This window comes from Festucalex cinctus, chromosome 11 (assembly GCF_051991245.1).
Source record: "Festucalex cinctus isolate MCC-2025b chromosome 11, RoL_Fcin_1.0, whole genome shotgun sequence".
In the NCBI taxonomy this organism is placed as follows: domain Eukaryota; kingdom Metazoa; phylum Chordata; class Actinopteri; order Syngnathiformes; family Syngnathidae; genus Festucalex; species Festucalex cinctus.
The window spans coordinates 14,218,903-14,239,761 of NC_135421.1; the positions used below are offsets into that span (position 1 = coordinate 14,218,903).

General features: G+C 41.1%; 3 protein-coding genes and 1 long non-coding RNA gene across 9 annotated transcripts; 3 read left to right on the top strand and 1 right to left on the bottom strand.

Annotated features, from left to right (window-relative positions):
- The first annotated feature begins 3,317 nt into the window (after positions 1–3,317).
- gdf3 (growth differentiation factor 3) lies at positions 3,318–5,474 on the top strand. The gene is made up of 3 exons (XM_077536893.1): positions 3,318–3,446; positions 3,878–4,216; positions 4,550–5,474. Exons 2-3 carry the CDS (start codon positions 3,940–3,942, stop codon positions 5,380–5,382), a joined length of 1,110 nt encoding a protein of 369 aa, XP_077393019.1. The 5' UTR covers positions 3,318–3,446; positions 3,878–3,939; the 3' UTR covers positions 5,383–5,474.
- A 1,304-nt stretch (positions 5,475–6,778) lies between these two features.
- Positions 6,779–11,931, top strand: LOC144030987 (alpha-2,8-sialyltransferase 8E-like). 4 transcript variants are annotated; one of them, XM_077537663.1, is made up of 8 exons: positions 6,779–6,797; positions 6,887–7,000; positions 7,122–7,136; positions 8,563–8,686; positions 9,554–9,604; positions 9,710–9,848; positions 10,356–10,561; positions 11,160–11,931. In XM_077537663.1, the coding sequence occupies exons 4-8, from the start codon at positions 8,589–8,591 to the stop codon at positions 11,638–11,640; spliced, it is 975 nt and encodes a 324-aa protein (XP_077393789.1). In that variant the 5' UTR covers positions 6,779–6,797; positions 6,887–7,000; positions 7,122–7,136; positions 8,563–8,588; the 3' UTR covers positions 11,641–11,931. The 4 variants fall into 4 exon arrangements, with proteins under 4 accessions (XP_077393789.1, XP_077393788.1, XP_077393790.1 ...); XM_077537662.1 differs by lacking the exon at positions 6,779–6,797 and having other exon boundaries at positions 6,808–7,000; XM_077537664.1 differs by lacking the exons at positions 6,779–6,797; positions 7,122–7,136 and having other exon boundaries at positions 6,808–7,000.
- On the bottom strand, positions 7,687–14,968 carry LOC144030988 (uncharacterized). Of its 3 annotated transcripts, XR_013287400.1 has the most exons (5): positions 14,587–14,968; positions 14,113–14,206; positions 10,334–10,429; positions 9,583–9,771; positions 7,687–8,021 (listed from the first exon to the last, which is right to left on the bottom strand). It is a non-coding gene; the product is annotated as an uncharacterized LOC144030988 (long non-coding RNA). The 3 variants fall into 3 exon arrangements; XR_013287401.1 differs by lacking the exon at positions 14,113–14,206; XR_013287399.1 differs by lacking the exons at positions 7,687–8,021; positions 9,583–9,771; positions 10,334–10,429 and adding an exon at positions 13,124–13,602.
- On the top strand, positions 14,754–20,552 carry LOC144030986 (uncharacterized). Its single transcript, XM_077537661.1, has 9 exons — positions 14,754–14,770; positions 15,129–15,322; positions 16,293–16,438; positions 16,686–16,816; positions 18,248–18,372; positions 18,997–19,247; positions 19,463–19,551; positions 19,617–19,815; positions 20,099–20,552. Coding segments are annotated over exons 1-9 (1,284 nt in total). The 5' UTR covers positions 14,754–14,768; the 3' UTR covers positions 20,246–20,552.
- Positions 20,553–20,859: the final 307 nt, after the last annotated feature.

Sequence of the window (20,859 nt, forward strand, 5' to 3'; positions counted from 1 at the left end):
TAATCAGTATGTGGATGAAGTGTTGCTTGTGCTCAGCCATGTTTAGCGCCGATACTGGTCTTGCCTTTTTTTTCCATTCCCATATAGGCTCTCAGCCGGACTAGTTTGTGCTATCAACATTTTTACTGAATGCATTGCCTGAATAATTAAGAGATCATATGCTGATCATCTATACCAGGGGTGGCGAGATCCGGTCCTCGAGGGCCGCAGTCCTGCAGGTTTTGGATATTTCCCTTCTTCAACACAGCTGATTCATGATCAGCTCATCAGCAAGCTCTGCAGAAGCCCGATAACGAGCCTGTTAATTGGAATCAGCTGCACTACGAGTAGGGAAATCTATAAAACCTGCAGGACTCCGGCCCTCGAGGACCGCAGTTTGCCACCCCTGATCTATACTAAATTATGCTCCCGACTTCGGGAATGAATGGAAACCGGCGTTTTGTTGTTCCCAAGGTGTGCAAGTCATTTTTAAAAGCAACGGCGGCTTAGGAGCGTTTAGAAAAGGGGGGAATAAAAACGTTCAAATAAACGCGTGACACGAAACCTGCTGCAACAAATAGGAAAATTATGACCAGAAGTAGGAGACGGGAGCACAGTCGGTTCTAAGTGAGAGCACTCAAGAATAACATGGATATAGGCGTAGTAAAAAATAAAAATAAAAAAAAAAATATATATATATATATATATATATATATATTAATGTGTCACTTTCTGTATCTGTGGAGCAAAAAAAAAAAAAAGTTCTACAAACCTAAAATAGTCTGAGGGACCCCCGCAGAATTTTATAAAAAGGGATGACACAGCTTACAATCATCTATTAGGCAGGAAAACACACATCATGCATCCTACACATGGAGCACACACAGAAACAAATGAATGGTGCAGCTGGGGGAAGAAGAGAAAAAAAACAAGTGACTCATTTGACCCATAGAAAACCAACAGGGAATTAACAGTCATATCCTGGGCTGAGTGAGAGAGCAAGCACCCTTAAGATGATAAATAACGATGCATTCTATTATTATTTACCAAGATTGCCTTTCATTTCAGAACAAAAGAATGTACAATACAATTTCTTTGTCCCCCACCCAGGGTTCACACCATGTTTGCATTTTTTCCAAACTACGGCCATCTTTTTTTTCTCCATAGACTAAAATGAAGATTTGATACGGACCGTGTTGTCCGCCTGAATAGTACAACAGTACAATCCTTATTCTACACTGCGTGGGAAGGCAAGAGAAGTGAAGTTGTTTCTCATCTCTCAATTCCTTTCTCAACCAGTCACACAGCATCAAGTCCGATTTGTACAGAATGCTTCTGTTCTGGTTGCAAATGTGGAGACAATTATTATGCTGCCACCAAGTACAGACGCATGCAGAGGCGATTCTTGTCACAAGCCATGCAGCGAAACTGTTTGGGGCCCCCAAGCCAGTGGCTTGGAATGGGCGCCATCTAGTGGCTCACTACAGTGTAGTGGCAGTTGCATTTTGAAAGCTCCATTTATTCGGCTGCAAATCGTACAAAAATAACGACGAGGAGCTATTCATCTGGGTTGTGTATGTTAATGTGAAATAAAAACGTTTACTCTTCATATTTTGTTTTGTTAATTAATTTAAGTAATGATAAAACACTGGTTAAAAAGGGGGCCACCAACAGACCTCAGAGACGGATGCATTCTAGTGGGATACAGGGCCACTGACCACCCCAAAATCCTGAAAAAATCATTGGACCTCATTCACTAACAGCATGTAATTGCGTATGCACAAATTTCTTCTTAAATTCTGCGCATGTGCAGGTCAATACCTTGTTGCAATGGCATTATAGGGAAAAAAAAAACATCAAATGTTTTTAGCATTTGGCCAATTTTTTACCAATACGCTTGCACGGCTTTACCAATACATTTGAACAAATTTGCAGTACTTTCGAGCAATGTAGGCTCGTCAAAACTGTTTACTTCATATTGGAAGTTCCATGCGCCATCATATTTAATATTTGTTTTATAACATCAATAATTTTGTTTGTTTTCACAAGAGAGTTTTGATTTTGACTTTTGAGAAATGCACAATTAACATTCATGAAATAATATTACAGTAGATCTGTTTCTTCATTAAAAAAATAAAAATAAAATCAATTTAGCTTTGTTAGAAGACCATTCAATCAATTTAAATTATGTTTAAACTAGGGTGGTGTCAAAATTAGTGCATTGATTTTGAGTTAATTTAAAGTTGCTTTAACACATCACCTTCCTTACTTGGAAAGCCTGAATTCCAGTCGCAACACAGCAGGCACGTCCACGTGCAAAATTTAGCAGTAATACATTTAATCATAATGCACATATTTGCGGAGACTGGGGTCAAGTTGTATTTTACAATTTCAAAAATGTGTAGAATTTCACAAGTTACTTCATGTAAAAGATTACATAGCTCTTAACTCATTCACTCCCAGCCATTTTCACAGAAGCAATCCCGTTCGCTCACGGCCGTTTTACTGGATTTTGACTGATTTTGCAAGGCCCACAGAATATTGTTTTCTATTGCTATAAAACATGGAACCTGTCAAAAGAAAGATTAAAGTCTCTTCTTTCATCAGAAAAAAAAAGTAAGTTTCTATCTGTTTCCGTTTTGCAGCAATTGGCATTAGAAGAGAGCTAAGTTTCATCAGTTTTCACAAACCTATTTAAAATTGTAAGTAATTTAGCTTTTTTTCTAGATGGCCCTGGTTGATCTCCTTTGCTCTGCTGCCACCTGCTGGCCGTTTGTGTAATAACTATCATTTCTGCAACCGTTCTTTGCAGTTGAGCGGCTGCATCTGTATGCTCTAGCATAAAACAAACAAACAAAAAAACTTATAAATACGTCTTTGGGACACTTAAAACATAAAAAAAACGTATTTACACGTTATTGGGAGCAAATGAGTTAATATGGAAAGAAAAATGCACTGAGCTGTCACCGTCTTACAAATGCAACTATGCCACCTAGTGGCAGATTAATGACCTTAACACAAGTCAATATCACACTCGTTTTTTTGCAGTACAGTACATATTTTTAATTTTAACTTAATTTTGTGAATTATTATGAAATTACTGTGTCAATGATTAAAAGATGCAGCACATTTCTATTATTTTAACATTTTTCCAGTTTAATGTTTAATGTGTTCCAGTTTAATGTAACAAGAGTATAAAAACGTGGAAAACAATGTATTGTACATTTTGTTGTACATTTAGAACAGATATAAAATTTGTGATTAATCGTGAGTTAACTATTGAAGTTATGAGACTAATTATGATTAAAAATTTGCAGAGGTGGGGTTGCGAGTGTTGGAACGCGGCCAGCAGTGGCCGGAAACGGCGTTGATGTGTAGAACCCGGAAGGCCGTGGCATCTACCCCATTGCATGCCTCTCAGGCTAAGCTCCTGCTGCCCGCTTGCTTATTCACTTGTGCAATAAAAGGTAGTAATTTAGTAGTCTTGCGAAGTGGGGTCTGCCTGAGGCACCATCGTAAACATGCTTCAAAATCGTTACATTCTTTTAGTTCACCACTAGCTGGCATTAATAAATTATATATATTGTAACTTTTAAGTTAAAAATAAAAAGTTATTAAACAATTTTTTTTTAACTTGTTTTAACATTGTGGCGCTCATTTCCCTAAATGATGGTGGGGGAAAAAAAAAAAGTTTAAAAATGGGATGACAATGCTATTTTAATCAATGGTATTAACTTGGCATTTGTATTATATTTTCTCACTTCGTCTGAATATTGGCCCTAGTTTTATCTAGAATTAGAATCTGTGACTCTTGAGCTCAAGGAACTGATAAAAAGTTTAGAAAACAAACAAAAGTCTTCCCTTCCCCCTCCCTCTAACACTATCTTATCGATCACAGCGGGAGGTCGCGCCATTTAAATCAAACGCTCGCGCGCGCAGCTGGGCCAGTCGTCACGCTGAATGAAGAACAACATGCGTGCCCTCCTGCTTCTCATCCTGGTCGGCGTGGACGCTGTCCCCCAGGAGCGGCGTCTCCTCGGCGCCCTGGGCCTCTCCGAGCGTCCGGCCGCCGCCGCCGACGGACTCACCGGGTCGCGGTCCCGGCGCCTCGAAGTCCCTCCGGCCCTGTGGAAGATGTTCCGGAGGTCGAAGCGCGTCCAAGCCGACGGGGGCGAGCCGTGCACGGTGTCCGAGTACGGCGTCCGTGGCAACATCATCAGATATGTGCAAGACCAAGGTAGTGGCACCAAGTCCATGTTGTTGTGTGGCTACAGACAAATGTAATTTATTAGCATGTTTGTTTTGTGTGTATATCCACATGTAGGCTACCTCAGTTGAGTCTGTGTTCCAAATATTTGTTTATCTGTGTGTGTTTGTGTCTCTGTTTTGTTTGTGTGTCCGTGATATATGTCCCTGTCACCATGTCTCTGCATGTTTGTGAATTGTGTGTCTTTGTCGGTTTGTGTGCTAATGCTAAAGTGTATGTGTAAGCACATGTTTAGCCACCTATGTTTGGGTGTCTATGTCCATTTGTGTGTGTAATTTAATTCCTGTGCGTGTGTGCATGCAGGCGGTGTAGTTCCGGGTTCCGACATGGTGTGCCCAGGCTGCGTGGACCAGCATCTGTTTTTCAATCTAGCTGCCCTCGAGTCATCGGAAGTCTTGTCTCTGGCCCAACTGCATGTCAACTTCCTGTGGCGGTCCGGGCCCAGGGGCTCGGGGAGGACAGCGACCCTCCTGCAAAGCGGTCCCACCATCAGTGCCGTTCTGTACAAGGTGGTCCGGCCCACGCTGAAAGGTGCCGACCCACGGGCCAATCGCCGCCTCCTCCTATCCCAGTCTGTCCGGCCGGGCCAGGAAGGGGTGTCGGTGACCTTGGACGTCACCTCGCTGGCAGAGTCCTGGCGCCGCCCGGCGCGCAATTACGGTCTGCTTCTGGAACTGCGGCCTCTGGACTCTGACCTGGGTCAGTCCTGGGCGGCGCCACCTGTGCAGGCCTCGCTGGTGGCGGTGTCGCTACACCCGCAGCAGTGCCGAACCCGGCAGCGGAGGAGCATCGACGACGCCCCGCCCCCTGTGTCGCCCAGCAACATTTGCAAGGCCCGACGTCTCTACGTGGACTTCAAGGACGTCGGCTGGCAGGATTGGATCATCGCACCGCAGGGTTACTTGGCAAACTACTGCCACGGCGAGTGCCCCTTCCCGCTCAGCGACAGCTTGAACAGCACCAACCACGCCATCCTGCAAACTCTGGTTCACTCGCTGGACCCGGGAAGCACCCCTCAGCCGTGCTGCGTGCCCGTCCGCTTCTCGCCCATCTCCATGCTCTACTATGACAACAACGACAACGTGGTGCTGCGCCACTACCAGGACATGGTGGTGGATGAATGCGGATGCCGATGATGAAAAGGCTCCCGTACCCCTCCACTCAAAGGCCTCGCTGCCAATTGTCAACTGCCCATTTTTAAATGATGCCAATAAAGTTTTGAATAAAATATTGGGAAAGTTGGAAATTTTTAATAGACAAGAACTTTGTGAAACAGAAATTATTCTCATTTGCTCTCAAAAACGTATAAATCCATTCTATTTTAAATGTAGTGTCTCCCAAAGACATATTTACACGTTTTTTTTTTTTTTTTGTTTTTTTTTTTTTTTTTTTAATGTTGGAGCATACAGAAGGCTTTGATACAGCCTCTCAAAGGCAGAGAACTGGTGGAAAAAAATGGTAGTAAATACAAAAAACATCCAGCAGGTGGCAGCAGAGTATAAGATCAACCAGAGCCGTGTTGAAAACAAATTCTAAGCAGATTTGTGAATAATGATGAAACTTAGCTATATTCTAATGCGAATTGCTGCAAAACGGAAACATAGAAATAGACTTTTTTTTTTTTTTTTTTTTTTTTTTTTTTCCCCCCCTCTCTCCTCTGATGAAAGAAGAGACTCTAATGTTGCTTTTGGTAGGTTTGGCAGGTGTTTTTATAGCAATAGAACACAATATTCTGTGGGTCTTGCAAAATCAGTGAGCGAAGAGGGTTGCTTCAGTGAAAATGGCTGAGAGGGAAAGCGTTCATTATCAGCATCAATATTTAGCATTTTGCAAAACATTATTGGCCCTTTAAAAAAAAAAATAAAAAATCTGACTGCTGATAGAATAAAAATAAAATAGTGCTAACTTTGTAAGTTAAGTTATTTAAATCTTTACTTAACTTTATAAGAGATGCTGCTGACTTGGAAACTATTTCCCCCCTTTTTTTTGTTTGAAATTAAAACAAATAAATGTGAAAATTTAACATGTCAGATTTTGAAATTTAGGGAAACGCTTTACTATAGATCAGGGAGTTATTTTCTTAAGTCTTCTTTTAACTTTTTAAGACATGCGCAGATGATTCTGGGTAGTTTAACTTTGTGTTAGGAATTTAAAACAAATGTTTCTAAGATTTTATAAAAACATTTTGCAAATCAGACATGTTTTAATTCACTAAACAAGACATTTCACCAAAGTTAAGAGTTGGAGTTTGTATTTTATTTATTTATTTTTTGAAATTTTGATGCCAGTATTTCCTTTCGAGTGAAAATAAATATCGGCTCCAAATCTCTCTCTCTCTCTCTCTCCCTCCTCCTCCCCCCCTCCCTCCCTCCCTTCCTTCTGCGACGGTGCGACGCAAAGGCTGCACCTACGATATTTATGCCACTGACGTGCAAGTACTCCAACGTGGCCCGGGTTGCGAGGGCCCTTTATTATTATTATTATTATTATTTTTATTTATTTATTTTTATTAACTTTTTTGACGCAACAAAGAAGCGGCGTGCCCGACGTGGTATGAAAAAGACAACATCAACACGCGATCAAAACATTCTATTAGTATTTACGATACATTATTATTAAATGAGTCTACATTGCATAAAGGCACTGGTGCATGTCACAACTTTTAATCGCCGACGCAGTCTGCATGGGTGAAGGAGCATGCAGTGTAGCCTGCTCCACCGGGGTATCGCGGTTGCATCGCCGGCTCGAGTTCAAGTATGTGAATGTAGCAATTTGAATTAAAAGTAGACAACTATTCATTAAGAAAACGATCCTGTATAATATCTCTGTCTCTTTGGATGACAATTCGCCGGTAACCGGACCGATGACAACATAGCTTCTGCTCCAGAAGGTATAGGATGACTGTTCTGTTACTTCCCTGCTGACTGGTGTGTTTCGACTTTTTTGGTTGCTATGTCTGTCCATCCATCCATCCATCCATCCATTAGCGGATTCGCTTATCCTCAGAATATTTATATAAATCAGTTGTGAATTACTGTATGTCTGCACTGAAAAAAAAAAAAAAAGGATTTTGTGACCTTGTAGATATTACCTTGGTTTCATTTTTTTTCAAGTATTCACAGTTAATTAAAAACATTAGGTATATTTCAATGTGATACTTGTTTTCTTCTGTGTAATGTATATACAGCAAATTTTGTAATACATCCATCCATGCATTTACTACCGCTTATCCGAATAATTGTAAAACATTTTGAATTAAATTAATAATTAAGATTTACTCAGTTAACGTGTTTAATTTTCGAAGTGCTAAAAACGAGTAAATTTTACTCGAGAGAGAGAGAGAAGTTTCAATATTTGGACATGTTTAAATGCTTAACATACATTATAATGCACGTTGTATATAATTGTACATTATTTATGTACACTAACCACTAATATATTAGTGTGCTTTTATTAATTTAATCATTATTGAATTATTTTTCCTGCTGAATGCCATTCAGGAAACAGATAATTTTTACTTGTGTATTATTCAGTTAATGTCTTGCTTAACACCCAAGTAAACATTTAAACTGTATAATTTGTCATTTCAATTTATTTTCAACAAAGACTGAAACTTCAAGTTTTCATTTTGTGTTTCCTTGCAATTTGGTTAATTTATTATACATACATCCATCCATCCATCCATTTTCTGAACCGCTTGCTCCTCACAAGGGTCGCAGGGGGTGCTGGAGCCTATCTCAGCTGGCTCTGGGCAGTAGGCAGGGGACACCCTGAACTGGTTACCAACCAATCACAGGGCACATAGAGACAATGTAATAATGTTTAACAGATTCATAAAAGCGCTGAAAAAAAGCAACACAACTACTGTATATGATGTAGTAGTAAATTAAGAACATCTCTTTAAATTCAAAGAAAAGAGCTGTCTGACCGGTTGACGTTATTTTATTATTTAAATCTAATGTACACAAAAGCCAAGGACATAGTATAGTGTTTAATGCAGAAAACTCCCACAAAACATTTTCCTAATATGATCGATGCTGTAGACGAGTTATGACAGAATCCGAATGTATTATACTGTGAGATAAATTAAATTAAAATGTATTGACAAGTCTGATTCTTTTGTTCTTTCATTTAAGTTGTAGTGAGGTTTATTATTATTATTATTAGTTTATTTATTGAGTGTGCCATTGTTCTTAAATGTGTTTGGGGCACACGTTAATTAATCTGATAGAGTAACTTTGTTAAGTACAGGTCAATTTTATTTCAATTTTAAGTTCAATACATTTGAATTTGTTTGCTTTCAAACATTTATTTAGATTCCTGACACAGTGAATCAGTGAGCATGATGAGGAGACGCATGGACTGGGTGTGTTCCTTCTTTTTCTGCCTGATCATCATCATCGTCATCTTCTGGCATGTCGGTTCCATGAACAACTGGAGGTATGCTCCTCCCATCGCTTTTGTTCCATTATACTGTATAGTGTCTGTCACATAAGTTATACTCCATCCATCTGTCCATCCTTTACCCAAACCACTCATCATCACGAGGGTCACGGGCGTGCTGGAGCCTATCCCAGCTGTCTTTGGGCACTAGGTGTCATGTCTGGGTTAAGTTTGAATTCATGACCTGTTAAGTTGGGAGGTCAAGTGTCTGTTTTGAACTGATGTAACAGTGATATAAACATCTAGCTTCAACTGGTTTTAGGCTGTGTGTTGTCAACCCTTTATCCTCTATGTGATGTAGATAGATTGCCATGGTGACTGGTGGAAGATCTTTTTAGAGTGGTGGTGCACGAGCTTAACTCCACGTGAAATTACTCTGCGTTGATCAAACTAACTCAAAACAGCTGTCCTTCAACCGAAACGCAGAGGGGTATATTCACTAAAGGTTTGCATTGCCTTTGCACGCCGCTAACCGGTAAAAATGGAGCAATCCGGAGCGCCTAATTCACTAAACACACGCAGATGGGTAAATCCGTCACTAAGTGTGCTGCCAACGAGATTGCGAGATTGAGTTTCTTATCTCAGGGTAGGTCAACTCACTGTTCAGGATTAGTCTCAGAATTTGTTAAACCTGCTTTGTTAAATGGACCCCTGGTAAAGCTCTATATAAATGCACTCTATTTAGCATTATGATCAAATTGGATTTTTCATTCTTTCTCTCTCTACACATATATACATACATACACACACATATATATATATATATATATATATACATATATAAAATGTAAGAAAAGAATGCATGTTTTATTTATATGTAACATGTCTCTCTTTCGTGTGTCTACATTTCATGATAACGTTTAGCACCGTGCCCCTTCAAAAACAAATCCTACCTGATCCAGCTGCGGACTTCCGGTGAGTGCAAACACTTGCACAAGAGGTCTCGCTTTTTCTTGCCATAGCAAGGCAGACAAAGCTGACATGCAAGGCAGCCTAAAACTACTGTTGGTGATGTCGCAGCTCCAACCTGAGTAACTGGACTCACGGGGTCGAGATGGCCATCATCACACAGGAGAACACACCTGTGGGAACCGTGATTAACTACTTAGACGACTGGATGCTGACCGTGACGCCGGATAGCCTCAAAACCTTTGTGAAGGTACACTGATAAATGTAAAATAAAGAATAAATTTAAACAACAAACAAACAAACAAACAACAAACCAATACATTGCTCCTATATTTGAAACAAAATTGTACCTGAATAAAATGTTTAAAAGAAAAACAAAATCTGAAAGATTAAATGCAGTAAAAGTTAAAACACCATTGAACTGTAAATTCTGTACCAAATAAAAAAAATTATATATATATATATATATATATATATATATATATATATATATATATATATATATATATATATATATATATATATATAAATAATCACAATAACGTAATTAAAACACACTTAAACTTCAAAAACAAAACATTTTTCAAAGCTAAAGTTCTCCAAATAAAGCTCGCCATTTGTCACTCCCAATTGAAAATGACCATGAAACTGTGAAATACAAGAAAATGTCACATCCAGGACCTTGCTGCTCATCTCTACAGTATGGAAATAACACATTGTGAAAACAACACTGACCTTGATGTGCACTGATTTCCAGAAGCATCCGTTCTCCAAGACGATGTACGACAATTGCTCCGTGGTCGGCAACGGAGGCATCTTGATCGACAGCGGCTGCGGAGAAACGATTGACTCGGCTCAGTTCGTGATTAGGTGCAATCTACCGCCGCTGGACGACGTGTACGCCAAAGATGTAGGCGTCAGGACGGACCTCGTCACGGCCAACCTCGACGTCTTCGAACGCAAGTAATTCTGATGGCATCTTTTCTTGTCACTTCTGCTTGTAAGGATTTCCAAAGAGGAAATATTGGAAATATAAGTAATCCTTTCTATGGTGGCCATCTTAAAAGTTACCTGCACAAGCTGTATAATTAGTTAGATTTCAACATTGTCGTCAAAGTGTAGAAATAACCGCACTGTTGGTTGTGAGCTTCACAATTGTACAACTTCTGATGTGTTCAACAATACTGCTTGGTTTGTTGTGATTCTATTGTGATCGACGATTTGGTCATCCTCCCCCATTCTAGTTAGTTATAGCAGATAGGAGGATAGTGGCCTCGGGAGACAAAACCGGACAAAAGACAACATAAACACCCAAAACTAAACCAAAATCCAGCCCTCCAAAACAGAAACATGACAGCGGCTTGGTTTTACCGGTAGCTTGATAAAAGTGCTGCTCAATTGCAAGGTCTGGCAGATGGACAAAATCTTGATGTGTGTGTTAGTTAGCAGCCACTTGTGCACCATATTACTCATCATGAGATGATTTTAGACTTCTGTGTCTCTGAGGATCAGTGGGCATCTTTTGTTGTCACTAATCCCACCAGCGCTTTCCCCCCCACAGGTACGAGTCTCTGTCGGGCTTGGGACCACAGCAGAAATTTGTGGAAGCAGTCCAGATCTACGGGAAGGCCCTGATGCTCCTTCATACCTTCTCCTACCGCTCCTGCACACAAGTGTCAATACGAGCGGCCCGCACCCTGGAAGACTTCAACAGTCCCATCCGTGCCATCTCATTCAACCCCAACTACGTGCGCAATGTGTCCCGGTTCTGGGATGCCAAAGGTCTCAACAACTATCAGCCCACCACGGGCATATTAATGGCCAGTCTGGCTCTGGAGCTGTGCTCCGAAGTTCACCTGTACGGTTTCTGGCCCTTTGACAAACACCCGGACGGACACATTCTCACCGAGCACTACTACGATGATCTCAAACGCTTACCCGTGCATAACATGCCCATAGAGTTTAAACTGCTGTCCACGCTGGGCAAGCAGGGTGTGCTCAGGCTTCACCTGGAGGCTTGTCCACCCAAGGAAAGTGCCTGACTCTTTTGCGCTGGGGAAATTTTTAAGATTTCATCATTTCTCTGCTTCATTTACAGCATAGCATTTTTGACTAACACCAGTTCTTGATGTTAGTATAAAATATTCAATCATTCATTCATTATTATTATTATTATCATCAAATAGAATTAAACAAGGGGTTAATAGGGTACACAAGAGTGACTTTTTTTCTGATCCTTTTGGAGCACTGCTACATGTGTTTTTAATTTGTTTTGTTTATCTATTTTTTTTTATTTATTTGGCCTTCAAAATAAACTATTCATTCAGTTTGAATCTGATTGGTTAATGCTGAACGCCACCACATCAGAGGGTGTGCACATTTGTGCTAGCTTCCATCCATTCTCTGCACCTGTGATTCTCAACGAGTGGGTCGGGACCCAAAAGTGGGTCGCGGACAGCTTACATAAAAATCCTGCAACTTTATTAATTCTTCACATATTACCATGAACTTTCAGACAATACTAATTTTAGCCTCTATACTGTTGGTCATTGCCATTATTCACTATTAATTTGGCATTTATTAGCCCTTTAATGTGAACATTAGCGTCTGTTGATTCGCCATATAGGTTCCAAGTGCCAGATGACATTTTTGAGTGCCAAGGATAGCTTCTCAGAAAACTGGTATTTTTAGAGATTCGGAAATCAATTTCTTCCTTCATTAATCCTCAAAATGCAGTTTTAGCCCCTATGATTTAATGAAATAACTCAAATAGCCTACACATATTATTCAGTAAGTGATGTTTGAAAAGGGGTATCAAAATGCTAAGGTACTTTAGTTTTGCTAACATGCGCTGACACGGTACAAGCTAGCATCTGTTACAAATCCATCTAAATTGCACTTTTTATCCGCAATCAACAGTATGTCTCCAGGTTTCATTTGCCTAGAATTGTCCTTAAACTGGATAATTAACTACCTAGCTAACTAGCAAGCTGACTGGCTAGAAAATTAGCCAGTAAGCTAGCAAACCATCTCCATGAACTGACACCTTACCGTTGTGGAGAGGTTTGTGTGACCAAATGATCCTAGGAGGTATGTTGTCTGGGGTTTTATACCCCTGGCAGGGTCGCACATGGCAAAAAGGTCGGAGGTGAGGGGTCAGACAAAGCACGTCTCAAACGAACCCTGTAGCGAGTGAAATAAATGGACTGCCGTTTCCCTTGCCCAGATGCAGGCCTTCCTGTGGAGCCAGGTCTGGAGGTGGGGCTCGTTGATGAGCGCCAGGTGGCAATACCTTGTCCTCGAGTATCATATCCAGCCTGTTTTCCATGTCGCCCATAGCCAACACAGCTGAGGGTTATCAGGATTCATGGCATGCAGAGCTTGCTAATTAGCTGATCATATGAAACACCTGTGTTGGCTGGATAAGGGGAGAACCACTGGTCAAGGGAAACAGCTGAGATTAAAATGTCTTTTCCCCAAAATCAATTGTGATAGACAGCGTCACTGCGTCAGGGGAACTGAAAACTGGATTGGAGATATTTTATATTTGCAACGAACACAATGCGTTTGTACGACATGGAGCTTTAGCGCCCTCTGCTGTAAACCAAAATACAGGGTATCATCAGGTTTAATAAAGGTGTTACATGCTATTGCTAAAGCTGAGTTCCAGCATCAGTGTGCGCTAAAATTCTAAATAGGCTACTAAAAAGATCAAAACATGCGTAATTATTATTATTATTTTTTAATTCGAGTCCAGGCTCCGGCCTTCCTAGGTGGAGTTTGCATGTTCTCCCCATGCCTGCGTGGTCTTCTCCGGGTACTCCAGTCTCCTCCCACATTCCAAAGACATGGTTGTCAGGTTAGTTGGGCGCTCTCAAATGTCCCGAGGTGTGCTTGTGCGTGTGGATGGTTGTTCGTCTCTGTGTGCCCTGTGATTGGCTGGCAACCAGTCCAGGGTGTACCCCGTCTACTGTCCAAAGCCAGCTGAGATAGGTTCCAGCCACCTTTGTGAAGAATAAACAGTCAAGAAAATTGATGGATTATCCAAGTTAATATATTATAGTTTGATTAATTAAGAGGTCATTAAGTTTAATTAATTGAGTTAATTAAACTTAATGTATTAGATTTGGATGAATTTAATTCAGTTGTGTTACACTCTAAAAAGAGAATTATTCAACCAATTTAAGATTAAAAATTGAATTGTTGACCAACTTAATAAAATTGCTTTAATTGGCAACACGATTTAACTAAATTCATCCGAGATTGAACTAAATTAACACAAAGTGAATAACTGAAGCATTGAAGCAGTTTTATTAAATTGGTCAACAATTCAATGTGTAATCTTAAACAATTCTTCAACAACAATCTTCAACAATTCTCTTTTCAGAGTGCAGTTGAAACAATTCTATTGGGGAGGCTATTATGCTGGCTCATGGAAGGTGTATACACTACACAGGATGGTGTATCGATCAGAATACAGGAGAATGCGTTATGGTGGTTTGTTGATTCTTTACTGGTTATTCAGGAGATGAGGGTACAGGTGGAGACAATGAGGTCGAGACAAGCGGGTTGAAGCAACAGGTGAAATGGATGTAGATGAAACAGAGTCTGAAATATCAGAATAACAATAATAAGGGGATGCACAATATTTAGATGTCACACAAATTATACAATGACATGACTAATAAGTATTTTTATGCCTTAGAAACTCCATAAAGGACAAACACAAAGAAAACATTGCCCACGCAATAGGTATTATATTTATACTGCTCAAAATGACCTACTACAGTCATTTAGAATTCACTTGAATGCACGTAAATGTTTTACTGGTCTAACCAATAACAGTAAAAAAGCCAGTTGGTAATGGCGACTGTTACAGAACTGTAGCGTCCCGCGGTTCACTTCTAAACTCCGTATATAGCCATCGAAACTAGCACACAAGTTGGAAATACACATAAACAATGCAACAATAAACATTTCTGACTTACTTTGTGGTCATGAACTCTGTCAAACGAAACTACGTACAACGTGATCAATCCGACTGCTACAGCACCGCTGTAGCCACCTGCTCTCTACTGAACTGAACTGCGCATGCACGCCCGACACATCGTCATACGTAATCGCGTAGTCACATGCCATGGGGAGGCACAACAATACAAAGTTCTGATTCATGTAAATAAACACTCAACAATAATACACTATTTCTAGGAGCCTTTTGTACAAATTCATTTAAGTTGGTCAACAATTATCCTTTAGAGTTCATAGCTAAGGTGTTCGTCACTACCAGATTGATCATTACTATTTGTTTGATGTGTTTTGTTTTGTTTTCTTCTTTTTGTTTACATATTGGAACTGTGCTACAACACTAAGTGTATGAAAAGTAACGAGTTTTGGCTGTGCTCGTCTTCAAAGCTTTGAAATGACGTCACACAAGTTTTTTTTGTTAGGTTGGACTGTACGTTTTTTTCTTTTATCTTTTTTTTTTCTCCCTTCCGTCTTTTTGTGACGTGGTATCGTGATCTGGAGACAGGAGGGCCTGGGAGCAGCAACGCAGTCAACAAGTTGATCCCCTGCTGCTGAGTCTGCTCCTGCTCTTCGCTGCTTGTCTCCAGTTGCTGCTGCGTTCGTTTCCGTCCGAGGGGGCACACAGTCGAGTCAAAGTTCCGAACATGAGGATTACAGTCACTTTCTTTGTCAACTTTGTCCTTGGGTGGACTTGTTCAGGTGAGAATGTACTTAACCTACTTAATTGACTTTGGATGAAAAATGGCTTTTCCCCCCGCTGTACTTTGTCTAAAAGTCCAATGAAGACTTAATTCAGAGGTCAACTCTATCATTGAGGTTTTCCTTTAAAACGGACTCAATGTTAGCTCTTTCGACTTTTTAATGGCAAAGGAATATATCATCGAAAGATCAGCAATTTTGAATTTTATTATAGAATTAACAAAAAACAAAAAAAATCACATATCGTGCACTGGCACACAAGTACGCGTCATGGAGACGCAACACGTAACCTACGTCACAAAGCTCGTCTTGTAAGCACTTTTCCTATATGTTCTGTTATCACATGAACCAATTGTAATTTGTTTCTTTTTAGTAACTTCGGTGTTTTGTTGGTGCATTTTTCGCCCATGGCTGCATGGGAAGCACTGGGAGCACGCAACTCTGGCTACAGTTATTAATGCTCTAAATTCCGATTTTCAATCGAACACACCGTCACAGTTCGAACGAGTCTTTTAACACACAATAAAATGTTTGCTCAATTTGAAAGAACATTCAGTTGTTTTCTAACTTCTCTCCTTAGCTAGATGCTTGACATGTGTACTCAATAGCTGAATTGAAATACTTTCAAATACACATGTCAATTGCTACATCTTTGTTTAGATCTTAGCCAACATTAATTATTTATTTATTACATTTTTTGGTTCCCGTCCCCCCAGTTCTAAAATACCATCTGTGCAAACTATGCATAGGCCTTGCCTGGTGGATCGGGGTCATATACTGTATTAGAAGTGTCTGTGCCCCATGTGACCTTAATTGTCCCATGTCGCTCCCTGAGGGCGCCACGTGAAATGGCTGAGATGTTGTCATTGCTGCAAGACAATCCCCTGGACTATAATTTTTCCTACATGTGCAATGAAAGAGATCATGCGTGGTGGATGTTGGTGTGTTTCTCATCGTGTTGTTTTTCCAGCGCTGTCCAAATGTCCGGCAGACTGGCGGCGCTACAAGGATCACTGTTACTACTTCTCAAACGACTATCAGAGGTGGCGAGAAGCTCTAAACATTTGTTACTCCAAGGGAGGCCTCCTGACCAGCATTTGGGACAGAAATGAGCAGGTGACGCATCCAACTCTCGCTCTCTCTACCCTATCTAATCTCTCTACTCGCTTTCTCTTTATTTTTTTCTCGCAATCTTTATCAATCGTGCCCTCTCTTGTTTTCTGTCTCCCATTCTCTCAATTTAATTCTTTTATTTATTTTATTTTATTTTTTTACTTACTGTTTACTTACTGTCTGTCTTAGGCGGTTTCAGTGTGAACCAGGCTCATGGAAAAGTGCCTTTTACTCTCTACCATTCTTTCAGAACTGGTTGCTTTCACAAGTTAACAGGGACGCGGTCAACTGGATCGGCCTGTTTCGTCCTTGGAATCATCATGCAGAAAAGTGGCATTGGTGGCAGTGGGTGGACGGAACGTTTTACTTTAAAGCAGTGTCGTAAGTGCCATTCCTTTACTCAGTGCTTGGAGCATGAAAAATCTATGTGCTTGAAATCTGTTCTGGGAGATGTCACCAAATTACTGATTATGGATTATTTTTCTGGATGAGGTTTATTTCAGATTTTGTTGTATGAATTGCGGAGCAATCCCGTGTCTGTTCAAATAATGACATGTTGATTTGACAGTGTAATAATAATCAGTGTCGTTTTCATCCCGGCAGTACAGCAATTATATGTAAGCGCACAAATCAAAACGATGTGGCCAGGGTCCACTTTCTGACATATTAGCACAGCTGAGGTGTCACCAGAGTAGTTTTAAGCCATGCATTACTTACTGCTCAGTTGTTGCTACAGATATTGATGATTACAATGCCAACTTTAAAGGACAACTGCATGCACGTTTTACAAGAATAAGGTCAACTTCTTATAGAATACAGGGAGTCGTCGAGTTACGGTGGAGTTTCGACTTAAAAAGGGATAGTTCGTTTTTTTTTTTTTTTTACATGAATCTGTATTTCATCCTCACCTCCAGTGTGTGCGATCAGCACTGACTTACCTCTGACAGCATTCTGTGAGACGAGTTCTGGTCCGGTGTTGGACGAGAGGGAAAATAGTCCAGCAAGTTGACTGGGGTCACGGGGGAAGGAAAGCGTTTTTCCTTCTAAAAACTATTTGTGTTCAAAAGAGTGATACATCTGCACACTAAACTCCTTTCTGAAAAAAAAGTCAGACACCATAACCGCCGGACACTATTTTTCTGTTCGTTCGTATCACTGCGCGTCGCCCTGTAGACAGCTGATAGACGCGCTGCAGACAGCTGATCCGCGCGCCTTCTGCCTTCGGAAAGACAAACAACTTGTAGATTAGTGCGCGTCTTATCAGCTGTCTACGGGGCGACGCACAGGGATACAAACGAACAGAAAAGTAGTGCCCGGCGGTAATGGCGTCTGACTTTCTTCAGAAATGAGTATTGTGATGCAAATGTATCACTCTTTTGAACACAAATTGTTTTTAGAAGAAAAACGCTTTATTTCGGTGACCCCAGTCAACTTGCTGGACTATTTTCCTCTCGCCCAACACCGGACCAGAACTCGTCTCACAGAACGCTGTCAGGGCTAAGTCACTGATGATCGCACACACTGGAGGTGAGGAGGAAATTGAGATTCATGTCAAGAAATCCAAACTATCCCTTTAAGGTCGAGTGCGCCTTAACTCGAGGGCTCGCTGTATTGAAACAAAATTCAAAGGAGGAAACATTGCAAGATGAAAGTCGGATTTTCTTGAGAAAATGATCATCACTGGCATTTGTCAAGACCAAATTTGTATTGAGGAGAACGTCTGTTTCATGAGGCGAACAGGAAGTGCAATTGCTATCCATCAAGGCAGGCTGCCGGCTAATTCCTTGTGTGAAAGTTTGTTGCCCGTTTCAGACAATGGGCTTCTGGTTATCCGGACTCAAGAGAAAGAAACGGATACTGTGCTGCAATGCAGCAAAGTGGCTGGGACAACAAGGACTGCAACTGGTACCTGGCCTACATCTGCAAGCGCCCTGTGGGTGAGTCCACACCTAATCGATTTGTGGCTGCGTTGCCTTAGCGTCTCGCTACAACGATGTGATTGCTAAGTTAGTAATGAGACGTCCCAGCAAAGTAGGACTCGTTCTTTTTTCCTGACACTTTCTTTCTTTTCTTTTGAGGAGCTTGAGACTGGATTCCTGGTCCATTCCAATCCAAATCAATGTGTTGCCACATTGACCTTGAAAAAGTGATAACTTAGGTGCTTTGCTAATTATGTGCTTTTAAAAGTAACTAAGTTACTTTCATAGTTACATTCAGCAGATACAGACAACCCAGCTTAACATAAAAAAAATTACACCGGGTTTTGTCACTTAATTGAAAGTACATTTTTGAATTTAGACTATTTGGCATCAAGCAGATGATCAAGGGCCCCCAAACAGTTTACTTGTTAATTTACCTCTTGATTGTTTATTCATAGGTTACTTTGGAAGCATGACTTCTTCATGCATGCCATCAAATGATTGCTTAGTAATTGCCAGAGTTCTTTTGAAGTCTTGTCATCCAGCTGATGGCAACTAGACTCTGCTACTTTGTAAATGACAAACATTTGCATGTCTGCTCGTGCTCTGTCCTTTCAAATGGATTGTTTTGTTTCCCTGCAGACGAGACCCCATGCCCTGCCTGTCCTCAATGCCCTGATTGTCGCTGCAACTTTCAACCAGTTCCTTGTCCTAATTTTACCTGCCCCCCTCTTACCTGTCCCACCTCCCCCGCCCCCTCCTACCTACGGATGTCGACCACCGCTCCACCGACCAATCGGGAGCCCGAGATCTGCACAAGCTCGGCCAGTGGGATAGCGTGTTCCTCTCGCAACGTCACATGCTCGTGCCTGCTCCCCATGCTTGCCAACTCGGTGAGTTGATGGTTTTTGCTGTGACTGTTGAATAGCATTTTAAGATGCCCGTGTTGTAAGTAAGATGACCTTATTCAGGTCATCTTGGGAAATAACTGTTCATATTGTCCACAAAAAGGATCGTATTATTATTATTATTATTATTATTATTTTATTGTATATTGTTTTTTCCGAATGAAATAATTGTCATATTTTTCTCAATTGTGCGTGCACAGCAAGGCGGATTAAGGGCTGCACTCGACGACGGTCTCAGCGTGAACCGCCGCATCGTCATCAGAGGACGAGCCAATCCCCAAGCAGAGAAGTAATAGGCCACGCCCTGACCCCTCCCCAGCCTGTTACCACAACGACTACATGTTTGTGCCGCAGGCTCGTCGTCAACCTGCTGGTGCGCGACCACGACGACAATCACGATGGCGAGGATGACGACGCGACGGCTCTGCACCTGAGGGTCAACTTTGAAAGCAGAACCATCGTGCTCAACTCCAGGGTGGACGACTCGTGGGGTGAAAAGCGGCAGGAGAACTTTCCAGAACAACGCCCCTTTGGACCAGGACTCGACTTCAAGGTCACACCACTTGATCCAAATGAATGTGGACATCCGCACTTTTACTCCCTTCAGCCTGTCAAATTATTAGAACAATCACCACTATATTTGGAAACTTTTTCTGTCATCTATGTTAAGGCCTAGCTTCCATCCATTATCTACCGCTTAATCCGGGGTCGGGTGTAATCCATGCAAAGGTTGAAGTGGGTCTAAGTCGAGATGTCCACATATGCTAATGTAAACCTGTAGAAACTGTACAATTACTACTGATTGAGTACTTAATTTCTGACTTTTCCCCGTCCAGATTGTCATCTGGTATGACGCCGACGCTTTCCGCCTGACCTTCAATGACATCCACCAGATGCATTACAAATATCAAGTTGAAGACCTGCAAAGCATCAAGTGGCTGGAGGTGTGGTCTGCGTTGCTGACTGGTATCCAGCTGATGTGACATCGGCATCCGAATGCTGCTTCCTGCCTGTTTGACCACTTCCTGTGTGTGGATGTCAAATAGCTAATTAGCAATTAGCTTAATTCTTTTACTACTCATTGTTGCCACCTTTTGTTGTTTCTCACTGTAGCTTAGCGATACAACGATAACATCCAGCGGTACAACTTCACGTCATGGAAGCCACACTACGATTGTGGTATAATAAGAATTGTGTTCCAATTAGTTAATTTCCACTTGTGTGTTTTGAAGTGATAAACTAAAACGTGTTAGAACAATAATAAAAGTGAACATTGAACATTTCAGTAAAGCCTGGTACACATTTTTTTCAAATCTTAAGAATTTTTTTTAATCTTTGTCACATTCTCCTCCTCCCGCAAACTGTCCCCCCCCCCCCCCCCCCTCCCACCCTCAAAATTGCCACGGTCTCTTTTTCTTCAAAGGCCCAGTCTGCCGGTTTCACTCAGGAAAATGCACTTTTTAAATACAGGATTTAAACAAATCACCACCAAAGATTAACAAACACAGATGTGTAGACTGAGAGAAAGTTATAGTGTGTACATCCTGTATTTAAAAAGTGCATTTTCCTGAGTGAATCTGGCAGACAGCGCCTTTAA

Excerpts from the sequence above, each read along its gene's own strand:
- LOC144030987 (XM_077537663.1), top strand. The coding sequence starts at position 8,589 with ATGATGAGGAGACGCATGGACTGGGTGTGTTCCTTCTTTTTCTGCCTG. Across the intron at positions 8,687-9,553 it reads GGTTCCATGAACAACTGGAG|CACCGTGCCCCTTCAAAAAC; the intron begins GTATGCTCCTCC and ends GATAACGTTTAG. Across the intron at positions 9,605-9,709 it reads GATCCAGCTGCGGACTTCCG|CTCCAACCTGAGTAACTGGA; the intron begins GTGAGTGCAAAC and ends GTGATGTCGCAG.
- gdf3 (XM_077536893.1), top strand. The coding sequence starts at position 3,940 with ATGAAGAACAACATGCGTGCCCTCCTGCTTCTCATCCTGGTCGGCGTG. Across the intron at positions 4,217-4,549 it reads CAGATATGTGCAAGACCAAG|GCGGTGTAGTTCCGGGTTCC; the intron begins GTAGTGGCACCA and ends GTGTGCATGCAG.
- LOC144030986 (XM_077537661.1), top strand. Across the intron at positions 15,323-16,292 it reads CCTTGGGTGGACTTGTTCAG|CGCTGTCCAAATGTCCGGCA; the intron begins GTGAGAATGTAC and ends TTGTTTTTCCAG. Across the intron at positions 16,439-16,685 it reads TTTGGGACAGAAATGAGCAG|AACTGGTTGCTTTCACAAGT; the intron begins GTGACGCATCCA and ends CCATTCTTTCAG.